Source organism: Ambystoma mexicanum, chromosome 3p, assembly GCF_040938575.1.
Source record: "Ambystoma mexicanum isolate Mex_15411 chromosome 3p, UKY_AmexF1_1, whole genome shotgun sequence".
In the NCBI taxonomy this organism is placed as follows: Eukaryota; Metazoa; Chordata; class Amphibia; order Caudata; family Ambystomatidae; genus Ambystoma; species Ambystoma mexicanum.
In genome coordinates, this window is record NC_090925.1 from 357,696,263 (window position 1) to 357,719,131 (window position 22,869).

General features: G+C 47.3%; 1 protein-coding gene across 1 annotated transcript in view; it reads left to right on the plus strand.

Moving 5' to 3' along the window:
* The window catches only part of HCK (HCK proto-oncogene, Src family tyrosine kinase), a 458,518-nt gene that overhangs the window by 309,980 nt on the left and 125,669 nt on the right, over positions 1–22,869 (plus strand). Inside the window, exons 9-10 of the mRNA XM_069651010.1 lie at positions 18,205–18,387; positions 19,321–19,397. Of these exons, the coding sequence (XP_069507111.1) occupies positions 18,205–18,387; positions 19,321–19,397 (260 nt within the window). The remainder of the gene's footprint in view (positions 1–18,204; positions 18,388–19,320; positions 19,398–22,869) is intronic.

The following is a 22,869-nucleotide window of genomic DNA, read 5'->3' on the forward strand; positions in this document are numbered from 1 at the left end:
GAGTATGCGCGTGCCTGCAGACCTATCAAATGCTGGTAATTCTGGTGTGCTGGTAGTACTCTTTCCGGCAGGCCAACTGCCAGAATTACCGGCATGGTAATCGCAGGACCAGCCAGAGGAGTAGGAGAGCCATGTAGCAGGAGGTGGCCGACAAGGCAACAACTGTGGGGACTGTCCCCAGCACACCACGTGACTGCCACAAGCGCTGGGACGACTTGCAGCTGAGGGTCCGGAACATCCTGGCCACCTATAGGAGGGAATCTGCTGCCACAAGAGAGGGGATGGTGGAACCCCTTTCCCTAATGCCCTGATGCTTCATCTTGCACATGAAGGGCATTGAGGGTGTCGGGGCAGCAGAGACCAGAACTGGGACCCAAGGCAATATGGTAAGTACAACAAACATATAAGTGCCATTTTTGTTGAGCCACATAAATGCATCCCCACGCAGAGAAACACTAAAAGAGCAAATGAGCAGGTCCAACACGTGTCACAGCAAATGGGCCATTCACACATACTTGCCAGGGGTTGCGGGCAGATGTAGCAATACACAAGCACTGTGGCCAAAATGCACTGCCCCACACATGGACACATGATGTGCACCCATGTACGCCAAGGGAGAACAGGACAGGAATCATAGGCTCACCGCACACACAACATGCCACCTTGGCAGACCAACAGTCAATGTACACTCACACCACCTACATGTAGAAGCACACATCGGAGCAAACAGACCAAATAAACAGCATGATAAGAGCAGGGCACACACAATGTAGCAAGCCCGCAGATGTGACTTCCAGAAGACTAACTGCATTCTCATCTCCCCCCAACAGGCACATCCCCTGACAGCAACACAGCTGGACCGCGGCCATATGCAAGCGGGAAAACTGCACCACCACCTCCTGCAGCGAAAGCACCACCACCTCCTGCTGTGACAGCTGCACAACCAGCACCACCACCACCTCACGCTGTGACAGCTTCACAACCAACACCACCATCTGCCAGCAACACCACACCTGTGGGGCCCTACACAACACCATTGGGGTCCAAGGGGTAAGGATACAAGGTCAGCCTTATCTTGCATGTAGCCTAGCTGTGTTAATTAGCCATATTTTACACTTGGGATGTATGTGTAGGTTAGCCACATTCTGTATCGGGTCTAATCGTATAGCTAAGCCTTATGCTCCCTGCTGCACCCTGAGACAGGCCCTGTGTAACATCTGTATCATGCTGGGTTCTGCTCCCTGAGATGGAGTGCTGGGGGCAGGACAATTATTGCCACTAACTGACTGTACTAGAAAATCACCATTCTGCATACACACCCTCAAACTCTGAAATTAACACAACCATACCTCTACTGCATCACTGACCACATGCACTTCATAACACCCGACATGAAAACAAACCATACACAATCATGCCTTAAAACCACATGACGGCTACCAAATGACCACGCTGCAATCCTCAGTGACCAGTTGCTCTGAACTGAAGTGGCCAACAGCACATCAAACATCTGTTGCCCCTCTCCCTCTCAATTCCATGAACAAACTACCCCAACACTCCTACATTGCAGACCCAACAGAGCGCTAAGAAACTACGCAAGTGGCAACAGTGCATGGTACAAGACCTATTAACACTGGCATTAAAATGTGTGAGTAATGATGTTCGGCAATGGTGTTGCCTGTGACAGTGGAATCTCAATGGTCAGTCTGTGCATGCAGGCCCCATGTCTCACCAAGACATACATCTCATGGCCCTAGGTGACCTGGTCTAAAGATCACTGCCATCGGAGTGGGGTGGGTGTTGCATTTTGGTACCTGTAGTGCATTACATGTGGATTTCCTTTTGGGTTTGAAATGGCCTGGTCAGTGACTGCTTCATCTCCAATCATGTGCTACTCGTGTGTGTTATGGCCTGTCATTTGAGGCATGCGCTGGTTGGTCCTGCATTTGTGACATATCCCCCCGATTGCCTGTGACCCATGCTGAAAAGTAGGTGTAAATGTACATGTACTCACCTAACATCCAGGTCCTTTGTCCTCTGTGGCGCACATTGTAAGCTGGTGGGGTGCTGTTCCACAGGACCATGGAGTTGTGGGTTGTTCCTGGGAAGCAGACACAGTAGTGTGTGATGGTCAGGTCAGCACTACAGGTCACCTGGACATTGAGGGAATGGAACTGCTTCCGGTTCCTGCCGACCTCCACTAAGGTGTGGGGGCACCAGCTCTATGTGCGTGCAGTCGTATGCTGACAGCACATTGGGCATACCCGCAATCGCATAGAGGCGGGCCTTGGTGGCATTTAGCTGTGCCTGGGTGGTGGGGAAGCTGATGTGATGGCCCACATGGCGCAGGATGGGCTCCAGTACATGCACCAGCACTCTGGAGAAGGCAGGCTCTGATATGCCATGCAGCTTGCTCACGGAGTGCTGGAACATGATATTGGCCAGGAAGTTCAAGACAGACACCAGCTTCAACAGCGGTGGTATGGCTGTCCTGAAGTCGATCCTGTCCCCAATATCATCCTGGATAAGGGTCAGGCGGTCATGGATTGGTCTCTCTGTTTAGGTTGTACAGGGTGTGTATCTGACTAACATTGAGGGCCCAGGGTGTGGCCCTTGTGCAAGTGATCACAGCACACCTCTGCCTCGCCACCTGCATCACCTGTATGCATATCCTCATCTTCCTCCTCTGCCACCTCCTCCTCCTTCTTTCACTGGCCTCCTGCAGCCACTGCTGCTGCTCCAGCACCAGTCACTGGACATCAGCATGGAGCAGCTCCAGATCCATGATAGCAGCAATGAATGGCAGCATGGTTGTGTTTGAAAGTGTTCTTGGGGATGGTGTGGCCCTTAAGCAGTGTTCCTATATATATTGGGTGCACCTGAGTGGATTGTGTGAACCTGTGGTCTTATTTAACACACCTGTGTCCATTTACTGGCAGCTCTGAGTTGAAGTTATCCCCACCTTGGTTTTGCTGGAATTTCTGGCAATTATCTGCCAGTATTACCGGCATATCCGGTTTTGTAATACAATTGTGCCGGTATTACCGGCACCATTTTCCTGCGTTGCCGGTATTTACTTTGATGGAATTACCGGGCGCCAGTGATTCCGAGTGAAGTGCTATAGGCGCGGGTAATTCTAGGAATATGTGTTCTGGCAAATGTATGCTTTGCTGAACCAGTAAAAGTTCTGGGGCACGGTTTTAACAGCACTTTGACCATTTTCCGGTAACCTTGTAATGAGGGACATAGTCTTCAGTGAAATATAAAATCCATGGGAAATGTACTTCAAGAACCGGACTCTCACTAGACTAGACTTTCAGACAAGTGGATGAATGCTTGCAAATAGTTCAAACATTTGTGTGACACTAGATGGTAACCTGAGTTGGGACCAACACATCAACAAGACGAAGAAACAGGCTGATGCCATCCTAAATTCGATGTCACAGCCAGTAAGAAATTATAAATAAAGGGGTATACCTGCAATCAAATCCCTGGTCCTTCAGGTAAGATACAGAATACTAAAGCGAAGGGTGGACCAGTGGATCAGGATGACACAAATAGTTAAAAAAATACAAATTTTAATCAATAATTCATCATGTCAACATATAACTGTATGTACTCATTAAAACTGTTCTCCCATTTTTATATAGACAAACTCACATTTCTTTCATATCTCAAGCATAAATTCTCAATCCCACATTCACTCATTCATACATACTCATATAACATCATTATGGGCTATTATACATTGTGTAGTCATGTTCTGATTCTACACCAATGTTTACACAGAATTTTCACAAATATTTAAGATCCAATCCTTAGTTTCAGGTGTCGTATCTCATCTGGTTCTAATTTCCAGACTAATCATGTAGTTGTCGACACGTGTTTGGGTCCAAATATAATAGAAATTACTGTCTCTATTTTTTTCAAGACCTCCTTCAGGACGTAGGCCAAAATATAGCTGTCCTGCCCTTCATGGAATAGAATAAGCCTTTCTCAAATCCCCATGTCTCCAGTCTGGAGATGAAGATAGATGTGTTGGATTCAATCCTTCACTGGTATCTATACATTTTTTAAGACCAGTGTCCAATTGTCTCTGAGCCAGTATTTTTCTCAATTGCCACAGTCACCAACATGCCCCCTATGCCTCTGGACACTGGTCTTAAAAAATTGAGTTGAGACGGCATTGAGACAGGTGAGTTAATAGCATCCACTGGGTCGAGTCGGCATCGAGATGGGCCAAGGTCATTGCTTCAAGCTGGTTGATTCGCTTCCAGACCGGCAAGTTGATGGCTTCCACTGGTTCGAGTTGACATTGCGACAAAGCCAGACAATTGCTTCTAGTGGGTCAAGTCTGGGTCAAGACGAGCGGATGAATGACTTTCACTGGGTCGAGTTGGCGTCAAGATGGATTGAAGATAGATTGAAAGCAGTGAGTGTCAAAGGCAGCCCTGGATGCTTGCAGCATCTCAAAAAACACCTTGAGTTGGTCAAGTCAGCTTGAAGATGGATTAAAGACGTAAAACAGGATCCACAGCAGTTTTTTTCTAACTCCTGGGAAATGGAGGAGCCCTGTCCAGAGTCTCCAGTGGCAAGGTAAGTCCTTTCTTCTGCACTTTAAAACAAGGAAGGCTTCTAGAGAGCACTTGAATGGTTCTTTTACCTCCAGTGAGAAACACCCGGGTATCAGTGGTCTGAGGTGCAGTAGGCCTTTTCCAGCCAAGCGGTCATCCCAAATATTCCCTTGGGATGTTTAGGGGATGAGTTTGCCTCGTCCTTGGATCTCTCTTTCTTCACCTCTTTGGAAAAGTACTTTGGAGCAGATGTACTCCCAATAGAGATCCAGGTTAGTCCTCCTTTCAGAATCCAAAAGGTAAATCAACAAGGGGAAGGATCTCCCACCTTATAAAGGCAAAATACCACAGCAGATTAGTTCCCTTCTTTGAGGGGTCCAATCTTGACTGTTTTTTTATTAGCTTCTTGCCTAGTGATGTCATACCCGGAGTACTTTATCTACAGGAAATGGAGAGAGGGACAAGAGGTTTGGGAGCTGTAAGAAAATCCAACATGGTGGGACCCCTCTGCGAACTATAGCTCTCTCCTAGGCTACTCTGACGCCACCGCATTCCTCTGCCTGCCCACATCATGGTTTTCAGCAAAGAGGACCGTAATGTGAGTTGCCCATTCTACTTGCAAGGCTGCCTTTAACGCTCTGGTTCCCTGTTAACCCCCACATGGAGAGGTATTGTGCTCTGGAGAAAATGACAAATTTTCTCAAGGGGATCAAAAAGAGGGTTACCTTGGTGAGACCAAAATGGTTGCGTTCAGTGAAAATAGCCTAGACAATTGAATACAGAACAGGACCTGTTATGAATGAGTTGCTACCCACTGAGCTGATAAACAAATTACATTAATTGCTTGTGGCTGTATGTTTGTGTAATACTGAGTAACCACCATGTCAAAACCAGACATAGCTTATATGTAGCTATTAATACAACTGCCACAAAACTCTGGGATCCCACAATGATATAATTCTGATCAGGGCTACCTAAGGTAAAAGTCAGCCCTTCTCTGTTGGAAATGTTGGTACTAGCAGGCAGTGTTCAGGAATGCACATCATGTGATATTCGAACCAGCCATATTGCCACTACAAGGCAGCTGCTGGGGGATTTTAGTAGAAAGTCACAGCAGAGGTACATGTGTGCACTATACTTTATTTGCATGGAGCATTTGTATTTGTATTTATTTGTATTTATTTTATTTATAAAGCACACCAGGCCCAAGGGCATCCGGGCGCATCACTTAGGTTACAGCATAGTAAAAGCATACATATCAATTACACTAAGTTGCATCTATATACATAAACAGAAACTTACAGGATAAACAGTAACCTAGTTAGACAATGATGAGGCTGGCTGCAATAGCAAGGATGGAGGCTGCCGAGTGGTCATTATGACCGTGAACTTGATTAGCAGAGCTCTCTCTAAGGGGCAGAATAACCTGCATCATTTTAGCAGTCAAATTTAGAAAAGCTCAGGCTATACCATCCTCACAGATGTCATTATGTCACACACATCATTTGCTAGAGAATCATTACAGGGCACAGGGATGAAGTCCAATTTAGTACTGGGACTGGGGACCAGGTGCCACCACCCACTTTGTGATGTAGGCCACAGGACAAGCAAACGTTGGATCCCCCATAGTCCCTAGGTCTTCACAAACCTTAACGAGGTCAACACAGTTCTAACCCCAAGAGGCCGCTGGAAGGGGGCAAGACAGGGCCATACCCAGCATGTGGAACCCATGACAATAGGCAGGCGGGATCAGGGTAAAGGACCCTGCTTATCAACTGAAGAGGATTATCTAGGTGGGATTGTGTGAGTCAGAAGAAGGACGCTATCACTTTGTGGACATGTCTCATGAGTTTTTATTCAAACAATATGTAAAACCTAACTTGCCCTTTTTCTATTGGTGGTCCCTGTCTCTAACTAAGGTGCTCATCTGTCCTTTGTGAATGTCCAAAAGGATAAAGTCTGCTGTCCAAATCTACCCTAACTGAAATTACCACTATGCAATCTAATTTATATACAGAGAGTGGCTCCCTTCTCTTGAGGGTACTTCTAGTATAACAGAGGTGCAGGATTATTTACCAATATGTAATCCCTTGATTGTCTCTCCTGATTTCTTGGATCAGTCTTTTTAATTCTTTAGATGTGGTCTGGAGTTTTCCCTTCTCTTTGGGGGCCCCTTTTGGGAATCTTTTACAAGCTATAGACTCCTAGTTGATGCCTCTAGCATATCTTGAGGAGACATTATTATTCGGATAGGCTTTCTTTCCAGGACAATTATAACTCTGATTGTTTTGGCCTACCTGATTCTTTACTGGGTTAATTGTATAGTTCCTCTGAACTCTTGCTCAAAACAGTCTCTCCTTTTTATATTCTCTTCTTCTTGGTCAAAAAGTGTAGTGGCTTTCCCATTTTCCCAGGGTACTTTGGTCCACTGTTCTTTTCTCTTAATATTTCTTCTCTCTCTTGTATCCTACCAGTTTAGGTTTATTTGCTTCAAGGGTAACTTTATCTTGTGATTTCCAATGAGGCGGTTGGTTCATAGGATATAATGATCCTTACCCAGCCTCCCGTTATTCCCGTTCTCCCCGTTATCGTCTGTTGTGAAGGAGAACGCCTTTGGGAGCCTTGTTCCTTTTCCGTGGCCTTCTCTCAGGTCTCAGACCATCGTTCCTTCCTTTTGTCCGCATGTTCCTCCTTGTGGTCTTCTCTGTGGTGTTCCGGTCTTCCAATAAGGGGGTCGGACACCCTGCGACTCTACCGGCGGCGGTATTGGCGATGGTTATCGAACCGGCTGTCCACCACAGGTCTCGCCACCACCTTCCTTCGGGCTCCTGCCCTGCTGGGTTCTCTTGCTGGAGTCACACCGTGGCTTGAGCGTCCCAGTCTCTTCCTTTGGGCTGCCTTGATGCATTGTTCTCTTGCTGAAAGGAGTAAAAATAAGAAATATGGCAACAGTCCTGGCCAGTGCAATGGCAAGATTAAATCCTAAGGAAAGCATGGTATCAAACAGTGAAGACAGACACACGTGATTATAGTTCAAGGGTGTTCATTGAGCTTCAGTGGGTTGGTTAAATGCCTATCTAATCCTAAATATAAAGATGGGAGCATGCTGCGACCATCATATAATAATAACGCAGTCCTAGTGGAGTCTTTGTCAAAATAAAAGGGCCTATACTAATAAACCTATTGCCAATCCTTACTTCTGAATACAAATGGTGTGGGACAACAATGTAGGCAAATGAAAAGTGTTCATGAAACGATATGTCAGGATAGCGGAGCTGCTGGCTTCCCTTCCCCACATTTTCAGCACGGGACAAGGCAGGACGTCTGAGCTTCACACACCCACATACTCTGGCTTCTTGGCCACGAGGAAACAGTTCAAAGCACACTTATCAGGGCCTTCTGCCAAAGTCTCTCTCCAATATGATAGTCTCTTATTGCAGAGGGCCTGGCGTAACAAACAAACACCAAAGTTCCTTTCTTGTCTGGATTTTCACATTCACAAGTTCGCAATTGGTCTCCCTCGTTTGGGCTCAGACCCCTTTAGCACAATGTTCACTATTGATCTCCCTCGTTTCGGCTCAGACCACGGATCCCCCTCGTTCAGGCTCAGACCCCTTTGTATCAAAAACCGAAGACTTTCTATTGTGCGATGGGCTTAGCTTAAACCATTGCAGGACCACTTTGATTTACTTCATCTCTCATTCTTTTACTTTTGCTCTGGCACTTCTTGGCTGAATACCTCATAGTGGGCCTCATTCCGAGTTGGGCGGTAAGGGATACCGGGCACCGGTAAGGAGACCGGTGCCAGTAATCCCTTACTCCCAATTCCGAGGTCCCTTAGCGGGAACAGCAAAGGACGTGTGGTCGGACCACATGTTCTTTACGGGTCCCGCTAAGGGAACAGGGCGCTAATTACGGGCCTGCTATTAGCAGGCCCGTAATTACTGCCTTCCCCATTCCCATTGAGCCCTATGGGGGCTCAAATGGGAATGGGGAATGGCTGGTTGAATGGGGACTTACCAGAATGACCCGGTAAATCCCCATCCAACCAGACCGGACCCGGTATTGGAGGCAGCCATGGCGCTAAGAGACCAGAGACTTTCGACTGAGCACACTCACAGTGCCGGAGCACTTGTTCATGAATATTGCATCATCTTTGCTACAGTTTAAACATCCATCAGCCTTTAGACTTCCATCGCATCTTTCATCACAGGTGTTACCAATCTTTATCTCTTTGTTCTTTATACAATGTTGCCGCTTGCTTGACTTCAACACAGAACGCACTTGGAGCAGTCTCCCAAACTCACCGGCTTTGTTGATCTTTCTTTGATCTCGGAGCCAAGGACAGTACCACAGTGGCTGTTGCTTCTCCCCGACTCGTTCAGCCGTGAAGGAGGGCCCCCGGGTATCTCTGACAGACATTGCAGGATTCTTCAGACTGGCTTCCTGGCCTCACGCTTTTTAATCCAAAGGTTTCTAGAAAATAATGTCTTTCCATCAGAAAGGTCAAGGGTATCTCCCTCCTTGTACACCCCTCCTGATTTGCCGTCTCTCTCCCCTCGTTCAGCTGCCGTCTCAAAACTGCTATTCCTTTGTGTGCTTTGCCTCACTCAGAGTGTGCTCACGTGCTTCGCCTTTTATCCGTGTGGGGAAGCTTAATGGAAGTCAGGTGTGAATGGTTAGCAGTAATTGCCTGACCTTGCCTGACCATAGTACTGGGAAATGTCATGGTACACTGCTTGAGATGGGGTAAAGGTGTTGTAGGGATAGGGATACCACATCTCGCCATCAGGTTTCCCACTCCCCGAAGACCCCCTTGAAAGCCCTCGCAGGACAAGGGAACGGTGTTGAGCAATGCAGGTCCATAGGAGACGCTGCCCGAAGATACGTAGCATGCTTCGCTATGTCCACGCATCGATGCCTATAAGAACAGAGGCTCAGACCCTCTGCGGCAAAGCCCTCACAGGACAAGGCTGCGGTGTTGAGCGAGACAGGTGTTTAGCGACAAAGGGGATGCAGCATAGACAGTGAGTGCGGACGGCTCACCCTCCTGTCTGCGGTCTTGTGGGGGGAGTTTTGCTTGCTCCACTCCACATAACCCTCCTGACCTGGTGCCCCTTCCCACTCTTGCATGTGACCTATCCTCTGCCCCTCCTACCCCCAGCTCACTACGCAACCTTGCAATCCCTGATCGCATGCGCTTACTCGCACACTTGGCCACGCATGCTCCCTCTCATTTTAGACCACGTGCGTTCCCTTGCAATCTTAGATTGCGTTTGCTCACTCACAACCTTAGGCCGCTAGCATTCACTCGCAATCCTAGATTGCGTGCGCTCACTTGCATCTTAGCAGTGTGCGTTCCCTCTCAATCCTTGATTGCTTGTGGTCTCTCGCATCCTGGGCTGCATGTGTTCCCTCATAATCCTTGATTGCGTGCGCTCCCTTGTGCCCTGGGCCGCGTGTTTTCCCTCACAATCCGAGATTGTGTGTGCTCGCTAACATCTCTAGGCCTTTCTACTCCACTCGGCCACGCACCCTCTGCATGCCCTGCGGGCCCTCTCCTGCTCCCTTCCCTAACCCTGTTTTCCATACCTTTTGTGTACTTAATGAATTTGTTCTCCATGGTTGTTGCAATCTTTTCCTCTAGGTTCCCTTGGTAGTTGTTCTGCCTTTGTGGTGTTTTACTATGCATGGTTGATTGCTTACATCGTACTGCCTACATCCCTGCTGTTCATTCTTTCTTCAAGTTTCCCTGGTCGATTGTTCTGTTTTTGGCGTTTTTGTTTCTCCTGGTTGTTTGCTACATTGTATTACCTCCATCCCCGCTGTTCATTCCTTCTTCTAGGTTCCCATGTCGATTGTTCTGTTTTGCATTTTTGTTTACCCTTGGTTGTTTCCTTACAAGTGTCCATTATTTACTTCTAGGTTCCGTTGGCAACTGACTTTTCTATATATTGCATCTGAATTTCAGTCATTGTTCTGTCTGCTGTGTGGCCCTCCCCCTTCTGTGTCCCCCCATCCTAGTGATTACCCCCCTGCCTGCCCACTAGCTCACCCCGTCCACTCTCCACTCGGCTCCCCCCACTCTCCCCTCCCCACCCTTTATGGTGCTCTCTGTCTCTCCAATCTACTCTACCTGCTTTTCTATCGACTATCCTATTTTTCTCACTAAGTCTTATAGGAAGAAGTTCAAAAGGGATATCCTGGTCTCCAACCCAGGCCTCCCTATCGCTAATATCTACACCAGTGCTTCCTCCAGACAGACCCTTACCAACATCCTCTTTTGTCATTCCCTCTCCACGCCTATGGACCCCACATATGGTCTCTGTTCTCTCTCCTTTTTCCTCTTAACCCATTAATGGCGGCACCCGATGGGAGGCACTCAGGCCCCCCTTCCACTCCTCCAAGATGTAAAGAACTAATGGTGGCAACAGTAAAGACAGACACAAGTGATCACAGTTCAAGGGTGTTTATTAAACTGTAAATGCAAGGTGGATAAACGCCTAACCTACACCTAAATCTAAGATTGGAGAAAGCTTCAACCATCAAATGAAAAATATGGCAATCCTTGTGGTGTCTTGTCAAAGTAAAAGACCTATACTAAAAAATAGATTGCCAAATCCTTACAACTAATTACAGAAAGAGTGTTGATTAGGGTTTTCAAACAAGAAAGAAGTGTTCACAAATAATAAGTCAGGATGTGATTGCCATGGATCTCCCTTCCCCATATTTTGAGCATGGGACAAAGTGGATCTCTTAAGCACAGCACACACTTGAGCTTTCCCAGCAGGAACCGAAAGTTCCCTATCAGCTATCAGATTCTTCAATGGTTAAGTCACTTTTCGATAAAAAGTCTCTTGCCTTCGAGGGCCTGATGTATTCAACAACAAAACAAACAAAAAATTCCTTTCCAAATTAACTTTGGGTGATGACGTTTTACCCCTGGATTTCCCTCGGTCGGGCTCGAACCCTAGGCTTTCATCGATCGGGTTCAGACCTTTCTTTCGGTATCTCCCTCTGCAGAACTCAGATCCAAATGCCAAGGGGGACAATCCACTTCTCCTGGTCTTACAATATTTCTTGTCTTCACAAATCTTAATGTCTTTTCAAACAATTCACTGTGGACATCACTTGTGCGGGCTCACGCCTGTCAACACACTGTTCATGGGACTTCAGGCTTCGCCCCTTTTTGTTAGCATCCCTCCGCCGGGTTCACTCTTGCCAACCTTTGCAACACACTGTTCATGTGCTAATTTCACCAAGCAGGACTCTTTTCCCTTAGCTTCACAATCATCTGTCGGTGAAAGACTTTCGACTGTACAGAGGATTTTACAAGACCCCTGTATGACCACTTTCATCTCTTTTTGCCTTTTCCCAGGGCCTTCTGGTTACAGTAGTTTCTACCATCAGGTAACCGCCCGGAATTTCCTGCGTGAGCACCCACATGTTGCTGGTTTTCCCCCTTTTACATCAATCACTCTTTAAGCCTTTCACAGTTCAAATTAGCTGTTTGCTACTTTTCATTCAACACAGTTTGGTTTCTTATCGACTCTCCCATCGACTCACCTGCTGCGATGAACCGCTTGGCTTTCTTTCTCTTTGGAGTCAAGGTTGGTACCAGAGACAAGCGTCTCTCCCCGGCTTGGCAATCAGTGGAGGAGGGTCTTGTGTACTGTTGACATCTGCTGCAACACACGCTGGCTTTTGTTCATGGTCTTACGTTTCCTTCTGCAGAGGTTTCACGGGCCATAGTCAGAAAGGGCAAGGTTGCTTCTTTCCTTGTCACCCTCTTGGTATGTGCCGTCTTTCTCCTCCTCTTGAACTGCCGTGTTGAGTTAGCTCACGCTGTGCGGTCTGCCTTGCTCGTCCTGTGCTCTCGTGCTCCACCTTTTATCCCTGTGGGGAAGGGAATGGGCCGGCAGGTGTGTGTGATTCTGGTCAATTGTCTGACCCTTGTATTGGGACATGTCAGGTAAACTGCTCTGGTGTTAGTCCGTTGTCTTTCGTGTTATGCAAAAGTGTTTGTGTCAGAAAAGGAGTGGGGGCAGTGTTTTGGAATATCCTATGTGGTAGGATGGGGAAAAGGTGTTGACAGAAGGGGGATTCTGCGTCTCACCTGCCTGTTTCCCACTCCCTCTCCCCAAGGACCCCCTATCCAGGTGATCCTCCCTCACTGTTCTACCCGCAGGAACTGGATCCATTAGTAATGGCCGTGTCCTGGCCACCTGGATGACAGATTCCTGGTGACTAGCTGGTGAGACACCTTCAGGTTTCTCACATAGACCATCATTAATATTTACCTAAACTGCGCCATCTTGGTCCAAGACCCTCATGCCAACCTCTTCCTTTTTGATAGATGCTTCCCGTGCCTTATCAACTTCCTTTCTTCTCCTGCTGTCCCTTCTTTCCCCTCTCTAGCTCCTCTGCCACCTCTACGGCTGCCTCTGCTGCTTCCCTGGCCATGCTGTTGCCTCCTGCCTCCACCACCCTTCTGGGCCCCACCTCCTCCTCCTTGGCTACCTTGCCCTCTCCTCCTTCTTCCTCCTCTGTCCATCCTAGGGCGCCTTCAACACTTCCTCAGGGCGTACCCCTGATCTGTACCCCTCCATGGAAGTCCTTCAAGGGGGACAACCTCCTCCACATTGCCACTCTCAACACTCGTCAGCTGTAAAACATTCTTCTGACATCTGCAGTCTCCTGGAAGAACTTGATCTGGATGTTCTCGGTCTGACCGAGACGTGGTTCATGATCAGCTCCGTCACAAGCTTTGACACTCTCCTTCCTGATGGCTACAAGATCCTCTCCGTGCCCAGAACCAACTGTCCCATTGGGGGTGTAGTCTTGGTCTTCCCAGAGTGGATCCCTGCTTCTATCATTCCTATGCAGGACTACTCTTCCCTTGAACGCCTGGTCTGCAGGCTCTCTCTCTCACTCCTGGCCTTTCTCCCACTGTAGCCACTATCTACCGGCTGCCCGGCCAGGTAGCCTCCTTCCTCTCTGAGTGAGCAGATCTCTCCTCCTCACCTCTACCTCTCAGCTTCTCCTCCTCAGAGACCTTAACATCCACTTGCATGCTTCTTGTCCTTCTGCAGGACTCTTTCACAACCTCTGAAACTACCTCTCTCTCTCTATTATTCCCTCTGGCCTGGCTCGCTCTGCAGGACACAGTGGATGTTCTGATCTCCTCAGACCTCCCCTTCGCCAAACCTCTCCCCACTCTTCTCTCCTGGAGTGATCACATGCTATTTTCCTCCCATCTCTCTCTACCTCTCAGGCCAAGCCAACTCCAGCGCATTCGACCCATGAAGCATGTGTTAGTGAAGGCTTTTGCCGCTACTTTCTCTCCTCCTTCTGCACCTTTGGCTGACACACACCCTGGCACAGCCCTTTCCAACATTCATCTTTCTATCTCTGACACTCTTGATGTACTTGCCCCTGTAATTTGGATCCGCTTGAAGCCCAAATCCAGGTGCAACTCATGTTACGATTCCGACCTCGTAACCCTTAAAAGCAAGTGCAGGGTGGCTGAGAGGAAGTGGAGGGCAACAGGTGCACTCTCTGACAAATTGGCCTGCCGCCTGCTCCAAAGACAGTACAGACTCTATGTCCTCACCAAGAAGAGAGCTCACATCCAACCCTGCATCTCTGAGGCATCTAACAACTCAGCGGAACTCTTCAAAGTCTGCAAGGAGCTGGCCAACCCTGCTGCAGTCTCTACCTCTCCTGTTCCCTCCCAGGCCCTCTGTACGGCCTTGGCTTCTCATTTCATCACTAAAACTCAGGACATCCTGCCCACCCTCTCTTCCTCTTCTTCCCCCCTCCACTCCTGGCTTTCTTGTGGCTCCCTCTCCTTTCTTCACATCTGATGACATTTCTAGACAAGTCTGATCTATGAAAGTCTTGTCAAAACAGGTTCTTCCCTGTTCTTCCAGAACCATCATGGACCACATTGACACCCTTGCTCCAGTCTTGACTGATTTCTGCAATCACTCTTTTGCCACTGGAACCTTCCCCTCCTCCCAGAAGCACTCCCTTGTACACCTCCTCTTAAAGAAGGTCTCTGCCGATCCTTGCTCTCTAGCTAACTATCGCCCGATCTCTATCACTCCTGTCCTGGGCAAACTCTTGGAAAAGCTGGCCATCTCCCATCTTAACCTTCATACTGAATCTGTTGGTTGTCTCCATGACCATCAGTCTGGTTTCAGAGCGGCCAGGGGCACAGAAACTGCTCTCCTGAACATCCATGAAGACCTGCTCTCCAACCTAAATTCTAACCTTCCTTCTGTCCTCATTCTCCTCAATCTTTCTTCTGCTTTCAACACGGTCAACCATGCCATCCTGCTCAAGCACCTCAGTGATAACCTGGGTTTCACTGATCAGGCCCTGGCCTGGATGACATACTTACTCACTATCTGACCCACTCAGGTCCAACTGGGGTCCCTCCTCTCTTCTATCTCTCTCTCAACCTGTGGTGTTCCCCTTTCTCCCTGGCTGTTCAACCAATATCTGGCACCTCTTGCCCACTGCACCGCTGCTCTCTGCTACAACTTTCAGTGTTATGCGGATTACACCAGCTCTCTTTCAGGCTCCCCTCGGCCGCCTCTGCTCCCTCTCTCATTCCTGACTGTCTGTCTGCAATTCAGGAGTGGTGTGCCACCAATGATCTCTGCCTTAATGCCAGTAAAACAGTGATCCTGCTCATCGGAACACCCGCTCCCTCTTTTCCTCTCTCTTGTTGCCAACTCTGGGTCCTCTTCCTGCTCCTACCTGTGAGGCTAGGAACCTTGGGGTCATCTTCGACTCCACCCTCTACTTCTCTCCTCACATCTCAGATGTCTCTAAGAAGTCAAACTATCAGCTGCACCTCCTCAGAGGTTTTCTTCCTTTCCTCACTTCCCCCAGAAGCTCAGTCTGCAGAGCTCTGGTCCTCTCAAGGCTGGACTACTGCAACAGCCTCTTTCTAAATCTTTCTGCCTCTACTCTCTGTTATCTACAACATATCCAGAACAGGACTGCAAGACTTCTCCTTGGCCTCAAGCCCAGGGAAAGTATCTCTCCAACTCTAACATCTGTTCATTGGCTCCCATTGGCGGCAAGGATCAAGTTCAAGACCCTCTGCTTTCTCCACAAGGCGTTCCAGGGCCTGGGGCCACACTACCGCCAACTCTCTCTTCCTATGTATCTCCCATCTCGAGCTCTCCGCTCATCCACTTCCAACTCTCTTAGGCTCAGTCACTTTTCCAAGCAGAGAGTTGGTGCCAAATCTCTTTCTTCGGCTGGGGCCTCCCTCTGGAAGAGCCTCCCTGCCTCTCTCAAGCATGAGCAGAACCATCTCCAGTTCCGGAAGCAACTCAAGACCTTCCTTTTCGCCTCCGCTTTCTCTCTTCCTCTCCCCTGCTGATGACCTGTCTGTTCCACACACTGGTCGCATAGCCACCCTCTGAACCTGGGCCCAGGTCCCTGCCTGTCCAGTTGCATCTTGCACTGCCTCTTGGCTCCCCCAGCACATGTGGTCTGTATCTGTTACCCTACAGTTCCCTTTTGCACTTATAAGCCACCCGCTGGCTGCACTTTTGATTACCTGCACTTCTCTATCCCCCCATGTGCACTTCTCCCCTTCCCATTCCTTGCGCTTGTGCAATCTGAATGACACAAGGCCCAGTAAGTTTGTTGTTTTGTCCACCCTCTGTTTCACCCTCCTTGTCTAGTCGTGCCTACAAACACTTGTGTACAGGCAGGTTATAAATGCCATATCATATATCATATCATACCCTGGTGATTCTCCCGCACTGGTCCACCCACAGGGTCTGGATCCAAAGGCGATGGCCATGCCCTGGCCACCTGAGAGAGGGACCCCCAGGGTCCAGCGGGTGAGACTGGTTTCTCACAGAGCACTCATGATTGGAGAAAACCACAAGAAGTTGTGGGAACAAAGCAGTGGACCAGCAGTTCTGGCACATATTGCGGAAGGAGCCAGGAGTTTATGGGAAGCTGCACCAGTCAAATAGAGCAGATCCATGTCCATGCAGGGTCCATGGGAGAGCCAGACACCCAGGATAATCACACAGAGGGTACAATGCACTAATGTGCTAATCTCTGCATCCACAACCCATATGGCCATGGGTAAGGCTAGTTGTAAAGTTATACAATGGAATATAAGAGTAAACTAGACATACCCCACTAGAACGAATGACCTAATACCCTAAAGCAACCTCACACTAAAATGTGCCCAATTCATTTTCTTCTGACCCAAGTAAATATAGGGTAAAAAACAACACCAGGAGACATAGGGTGGTTGGATGTCTCCGTGATTATTTTCAACTCTCAAGATAGCAGCTAAACTAATACCAGGTAAACATAGGTACCCGTGGTTTGAACAGAAGGAATGCATAGTCCCTATAGACAAAAACTGATACCCGATTCCCCCCTCCAACAGATGAACCACGCCATCAGAACTGATTCTTTTACCCAAGAGCTGCAAAGAGAATTAAAGAAGGGCCCTGCCCATTATCAAATAATGACTCAACTGACTTAGTTTCAAGGAACACACTAAGATGACAAAAGCAAGACTTTCTATGGTTTGAACCCAAAGCAGAATAAAGTCAGAGTGGACACCCCGCCACGAGTCTTCTTTCACAGCCACAACTGTGACATTGCTCTACTAGTCCAGCGTGCTCTCTATTTGAGTGCACATAGTCAGTTCTATCTTAGGCAGGTGAATTCATCCTCAAAGTAGTGACACTGTAAAATTAACAGCAGCCTTCAATATTCTTGAGCGAAAACCATGAATAGGTGAATTTCCTTTGCACTCTTCAAGCCCTTGTAAAACATCCACAACTTGCAAGCCAATGGGATGGATGTATGATGCTTTTCCAGGGCTCATTACAGATACACTTTCTTATCATGTACTTCATAGGTAATTTTACAAGCAACTCTGCTTAATTTTAAAAGTAAATTTGATCATAATGTGTTCAGAATGGGGTATCACCTCAATACTGCACGACACAAAATGCCAAAGACAAAAATACGGAATGTTTTACTGTGCTTTTCAAAGTAATTATATGTGGGGGTGGGTTAGGGTAATAAATAATGTAGGGGCTTATGGAGGAACTGCGGGGGGGTCTCATCCCACATATAATTGCATTGAAATGTTACAAAAGAAAAAAAAGAATCGATCGATATATTTGTCTTCTCACAGTAGTCACATAGATACTGTAATTGTACCCCCAGAGCCACTAAGTGGCTTCTTGGCACAATGCAGGTGACATGCCAAAAGAAGCACTAGCAGGCCTTAAAATGTGCACAGTCAATTTTGCTAGCCGTATCCGGGCAAGTACAAAATGGCGTGTTGTGTGCATGTGGCAAATTCAAGAGACAGGTGACTTTGTATGCCTGGCTAGTAGCTTGCCACTTCAATGTGTTTTCTTACCCTTGTCTATAGTATGATTGGTAGTTTTTCAGTAGCTACAGATTTACATGATGTGAGGGCGGTGCCTTTTGACATGATGGAAGGCAGTGTGAGGTATGCAGTCCATGGGCATGCATAATGTAAGGGGATGTGACAGTAGTGCTGCTTAGCAAAGTGGGTATTGGACTGCACTGATGGCAACTGCATTTCCTTGTCTTTAAGCTACTTACAACAAGCACACCAAAGTGGCAGTGAAGACCATGAAGCCTGGAAGTATGTCTGTGGAGGCCTTCCTGGATGAGGCGAACCTGATGAAGGCCCTGCAGCATGACAAGCTGGTGAAACTCAATGCCGTGGTGACCAAGGAGGAGCCTATTTACATCATCACTGAATACATGCAAAAGGGTATGAATGGCACCAGACTCAGAAAATCACTTCCTAGAGCCATGCCCTTTTGGACGGCGTTCCAGAGCGTCAACCATTTAGGAGAGTGTTTCCGAACCACAACTCTCTTGCAACCATTCTAGCCACAAACCCCCTTTGGATGGAGTTCCCTAACCACCACACCAGCAGGGTAATATATGAACCCAGAACCCTCCTGCGTTAAACCTCAACCCCTTGGGATATCATTCTAGGACAACTACCACTTGGGACAGTATTCTAGACCCACAACCCCCGAGAGATGTATGCCATAATAACAGCTCCAAGGGATATTATTTTAGAACTAAACCCCCAATGAAAGAGCATTACAAGACTACAGCACACATGTGATTGTATCTCAGAACCAAAACCTCTTGTGGTAGTGTCCTAAAGCATTACACCCCTTTAGATATCATTGCAGAACCACAACCACTTGTGCTAGTAATACAAAACCATATCCTGCCTGGGATGGAATTCCAGAACCACCCCATCCCCATTGTGCTAGCATTCGGAACCACAACCCTTTAAAATAATATTCCATAACCACAAAGCCAGTGAGATAACAATGCAGAACCATGCCTCCTTTTATAATAATCCAGAACCATAAGCCCAAACCCTTGGGGTGCTATATGAGAACCGAATATTGCCAGCCGCGTAGAGGTGGAGTCTCTGTTTCATATCCTTGCTGTGAAATATGGAATGTTTTTGCAGAGCTCTAAAGGGGATATGGTGTGACTGCTATTCTTGTTGAGGGAGAAGGGTGCACCATGTTGAATTTGAGAGAGACATGCTTTGGCTGATGAAGTTATGCTATGTCTTATGCAGTCCTATAGTAGAGAGAAGCTCTCGCCTACATTCATGATGGAGAAGGCTGGAGATCCTCGCTGTTGTCTGAACGATTCTCCTGTTTTCTTGTAGGAAGCCTTTTGGATTTCTTGAAAAGCGATGAAGGAAATAAGCAACCACTTCCCAAACTGATCGACTTCTCTGCGCAGGTAAGAGCCACAGCATTGAAAGGCCCCCGCCTGCATGTACCGCTCTACTTCTCTGCCATACCCTGTCCTCCCATCCCGCCATTGTCGTCTCCATCTCTTGTAGTAACTGTAATGTTCTTAATAACAACAAGCAGCGATTAATCCATCATGGAAACCCAAGAATGTAGCCTACAGCTAATTTGGAAGAATCAAAGAGTGCCGATTGAGTACAATTATTTACCTTGCATGCAATCCCATTATGTTTTCTACATTCTGGGCAATTGTCATGTGTTTTAATGGCAAAGGTCACTTCATGCCCTCCACTTTCCGAACATGGTTTAGGTGGCCATTTCCTTAGTTGCCCAGTCACAGTCATCTGTCCCTTTAGCTAAAGTGTTGTTGCCTTTTTTCCAAGGCCCCCATCTTGGTGACTCAGTTTGCAGCCTCGAAAGATGAGTCGGCGACCTTTGTATAACTGTCTTATCTGTGTCTTCATGACTTGGTATCACAATTTAACTCCAATAATCCTCAATAGGGGTTTGCTCTTTGAGTGAGGCCTTCGCACTGCCTGTGCATTATCTTCAGCTTTACGTACAGCCTGCCATGCCCACTATTGCTTTAATGCGGAAAAGGAACAAGTTGATGCTCAGTTGTGGCACGTTACTGTATATAGGGTGAAACATCTAGGCGGTACATGTTTAATAAATTGTGGCAGGTGATGCCCAATCCCTAGGCCTGCCCTTCATGAACTCTCCCGTCGTCACATTGCACCTGTGCCAAAGCAACCCTACTGTTTCAGGGTGTTGGGTTCCCTGATATATGAGCCTAGCAATGGTTTCACACAAAGTCAACTGAGTGTTATGCAGACCGCTCTCCAGTGTAATATAGAAGCGTCTATTGTTGTGTGAAGTAGTGGGACCCTTCCTATTGGACTCAGATGGCTGTCCCTCAAAGCACCACAATAATGTTCAGAGATTCTTTGGCAGAGCATTCCTTCAGGAACTGTGGCCTCAAAAGATGGCATCTTCAGGGAATACAGTGAAGCACCAACAGTTGACACAAAAACTGTCTCGTAGAGCGGCGTGGAGAGGATCATTACAGATAACTCAGCCATTTGATGAAGGGTTTGCCTTTCCATTCCCTTTCAATGATGTAGGTTATAGAATGAAACTAAAGGGATCAGGGTAAATCTAACAAATTCCTTACAATGACTCACATTTGAATTCAAAATTGTGTTCCTCTTTCCATAAAATTATCAGGAATTATAGACCTTTGCGGAACACACACCAATGTAAAAGCCATGTACTTAATAGATTTTACAACAGATAGTGTAACCCTCCCAAAGACCAAGAAAATCTGGGAGATCATAGACCGGCCCCATTAAAACACATTATCCTGGTCTTTGATGGATTTACATTCAGTTTATTCTGAAAAGCATAAACATGAAAATGATTCCATAATCGTTCCAATCTTACCTGGGTTTTGTCCATTAGAAGGACATCATCAGCATCACATAGCCAAAACCATTTTTCTTTCCCAATTTTGGGGGCAATAAAGGAAATAGGGTACCGAAAATCACCTAAATCTGATGTATATAGGTTAAAGAGGAAGGGGGCCTAACTCACGCCTGCCACAAACCCCTAGCAGTCGGGATAAGTTCAGAAACTTAACCCTGGGAGTCATGCCTGACCCTAAGTCTTGTATCAGAGTGGATATGTACCAGGATGGATAAAAGAGGGGCCGGAAAATCCATCTATTAAGCCCACAGATGAGATCTGTCCACCATATCAAAGGCCCTGGTTACATCCACATAGGCATCATACAAAGGGCTGCTCTCTTTCTACCTGACCATTCACTTCTGTCCCCATCCCTCTCCTGAACCCTGTTTGGAATTTAGATAGATGGTTAGTAGATGTCCCGTCTTCAATTTAAAATCTTCTGGGCCCCGACGATTTAGAAGATGTTTGCCCTTTAACTCTGCTATGAGCTTGATTACTCCCCAATTATAACCAGGGTGGCTGCCATGAGCATGGAAAGACAGAACAGTATGAGTGAACAATGCTATCGTAGGGGTAGAGTATTTTAGGGGGCAGGGTTATCTTGTTTGTGGTCCACTAGCTTCTTCCAAACCTTCAGTGTGCCATAGGCAAAAACACTCATAGTTCTTCTTCAGCCCCTTCTAGTTTTGAGAAATATCCCACTCCACCCAAGTCTGATAGGACCCAAGAGTTGAACTTGCCGATGTGCTTGGCTCACAGCATGCACTTGCATAGCTCTGATTTAAGCGGCCTCTTTTTCCCCGACTTGCCCCCCGGAACATGCTTTAGATATTCTAGGTATGGGCAACATCTCAGCGCTTCAGTCCATGGAACTAAATTATGCTGACCCTTCCGAAATGGTGTCATTTTTGCTGCCACTTAGGGACGTGTATCGCTGAACAGCGACTATTTGAAAAAGCAACAACTGCCACATTTTTTATTCCTTTAGTATGCCTTGCTGAAAATATTGTGATCTAGACCAATCAACCATAACTGCTTCTTGCCAACTGAGGAAATTGTAGAGGTGATGTTGCATCCACTCCCAACCCCACACTATTGCTCTTCCAAACAGGACACTAAACAGCCCATCAACATGCAATAATCAAAGTATTTCGTACCCTCATGCTGAAAAACCCAGGGTGTGGGAGCTTTCTGTGTGAATGAGAGCATCTAAGTGAGAACCATAATTACCTAGAGAATGTTACATTAGAATCACTGTGAGCAACCAAATGCTTCTAGTCAATTAAAAATAGACAGCTCACCACCAGAAACCAGGACATATGCAGACTTGAAATCCGCTGCTGCAAAAAGGAACGTACCAGAAAACAAGCCTTCTCTGCCTACGCCGCAAGACTATGGAGCCTCCTCCCCATCAGCATCAGACTCCCCCCAACGCTCCTACAATTCAGAAAGAACTCAAGTCCCACCTCTTCAAGGAATCTCTCCACTGCAACACCCAGGCCATCACATTGCCCCTTGCACCACCTGGCTTGCTAGACGACGCCTGGTCCGCTCCTCCCCGCCGCCCAGTACAGCTATAGCCCTCCTCTGTGCCCCTCTGTATCCTACCACCCGCTGTATGTCTGTTATGTTGTTACCTCTGAAAAGCGCTCCGTTATGCCTCTGTACTATTGTATACCTCTGTAAATCGCTCTGTCGCTTCTTGAAGCAAGGTCCGCGCTCAATAAATACAAAAATAACAACAATAATCTTATCTACCCTAATCGTCTACTCTTACTTCTCGTTTTTCCCTTTGACAGTTGCGTTGTGTCTGCCTCTGTCCCCATCCCAATCTCTCATGTTCAAGGAGTGCCTATCCTAAAGCTCCTTTATGAGGAGCTTTGCTTTCATTGTTAGTGACGTGGGTCTTGTCATGCGGCCTCATAGACACATCCACAGCAAACCTCTCACATGGTTGCCTGTCTGACTCAAACTGTCCCACTCGCAAACTCCTG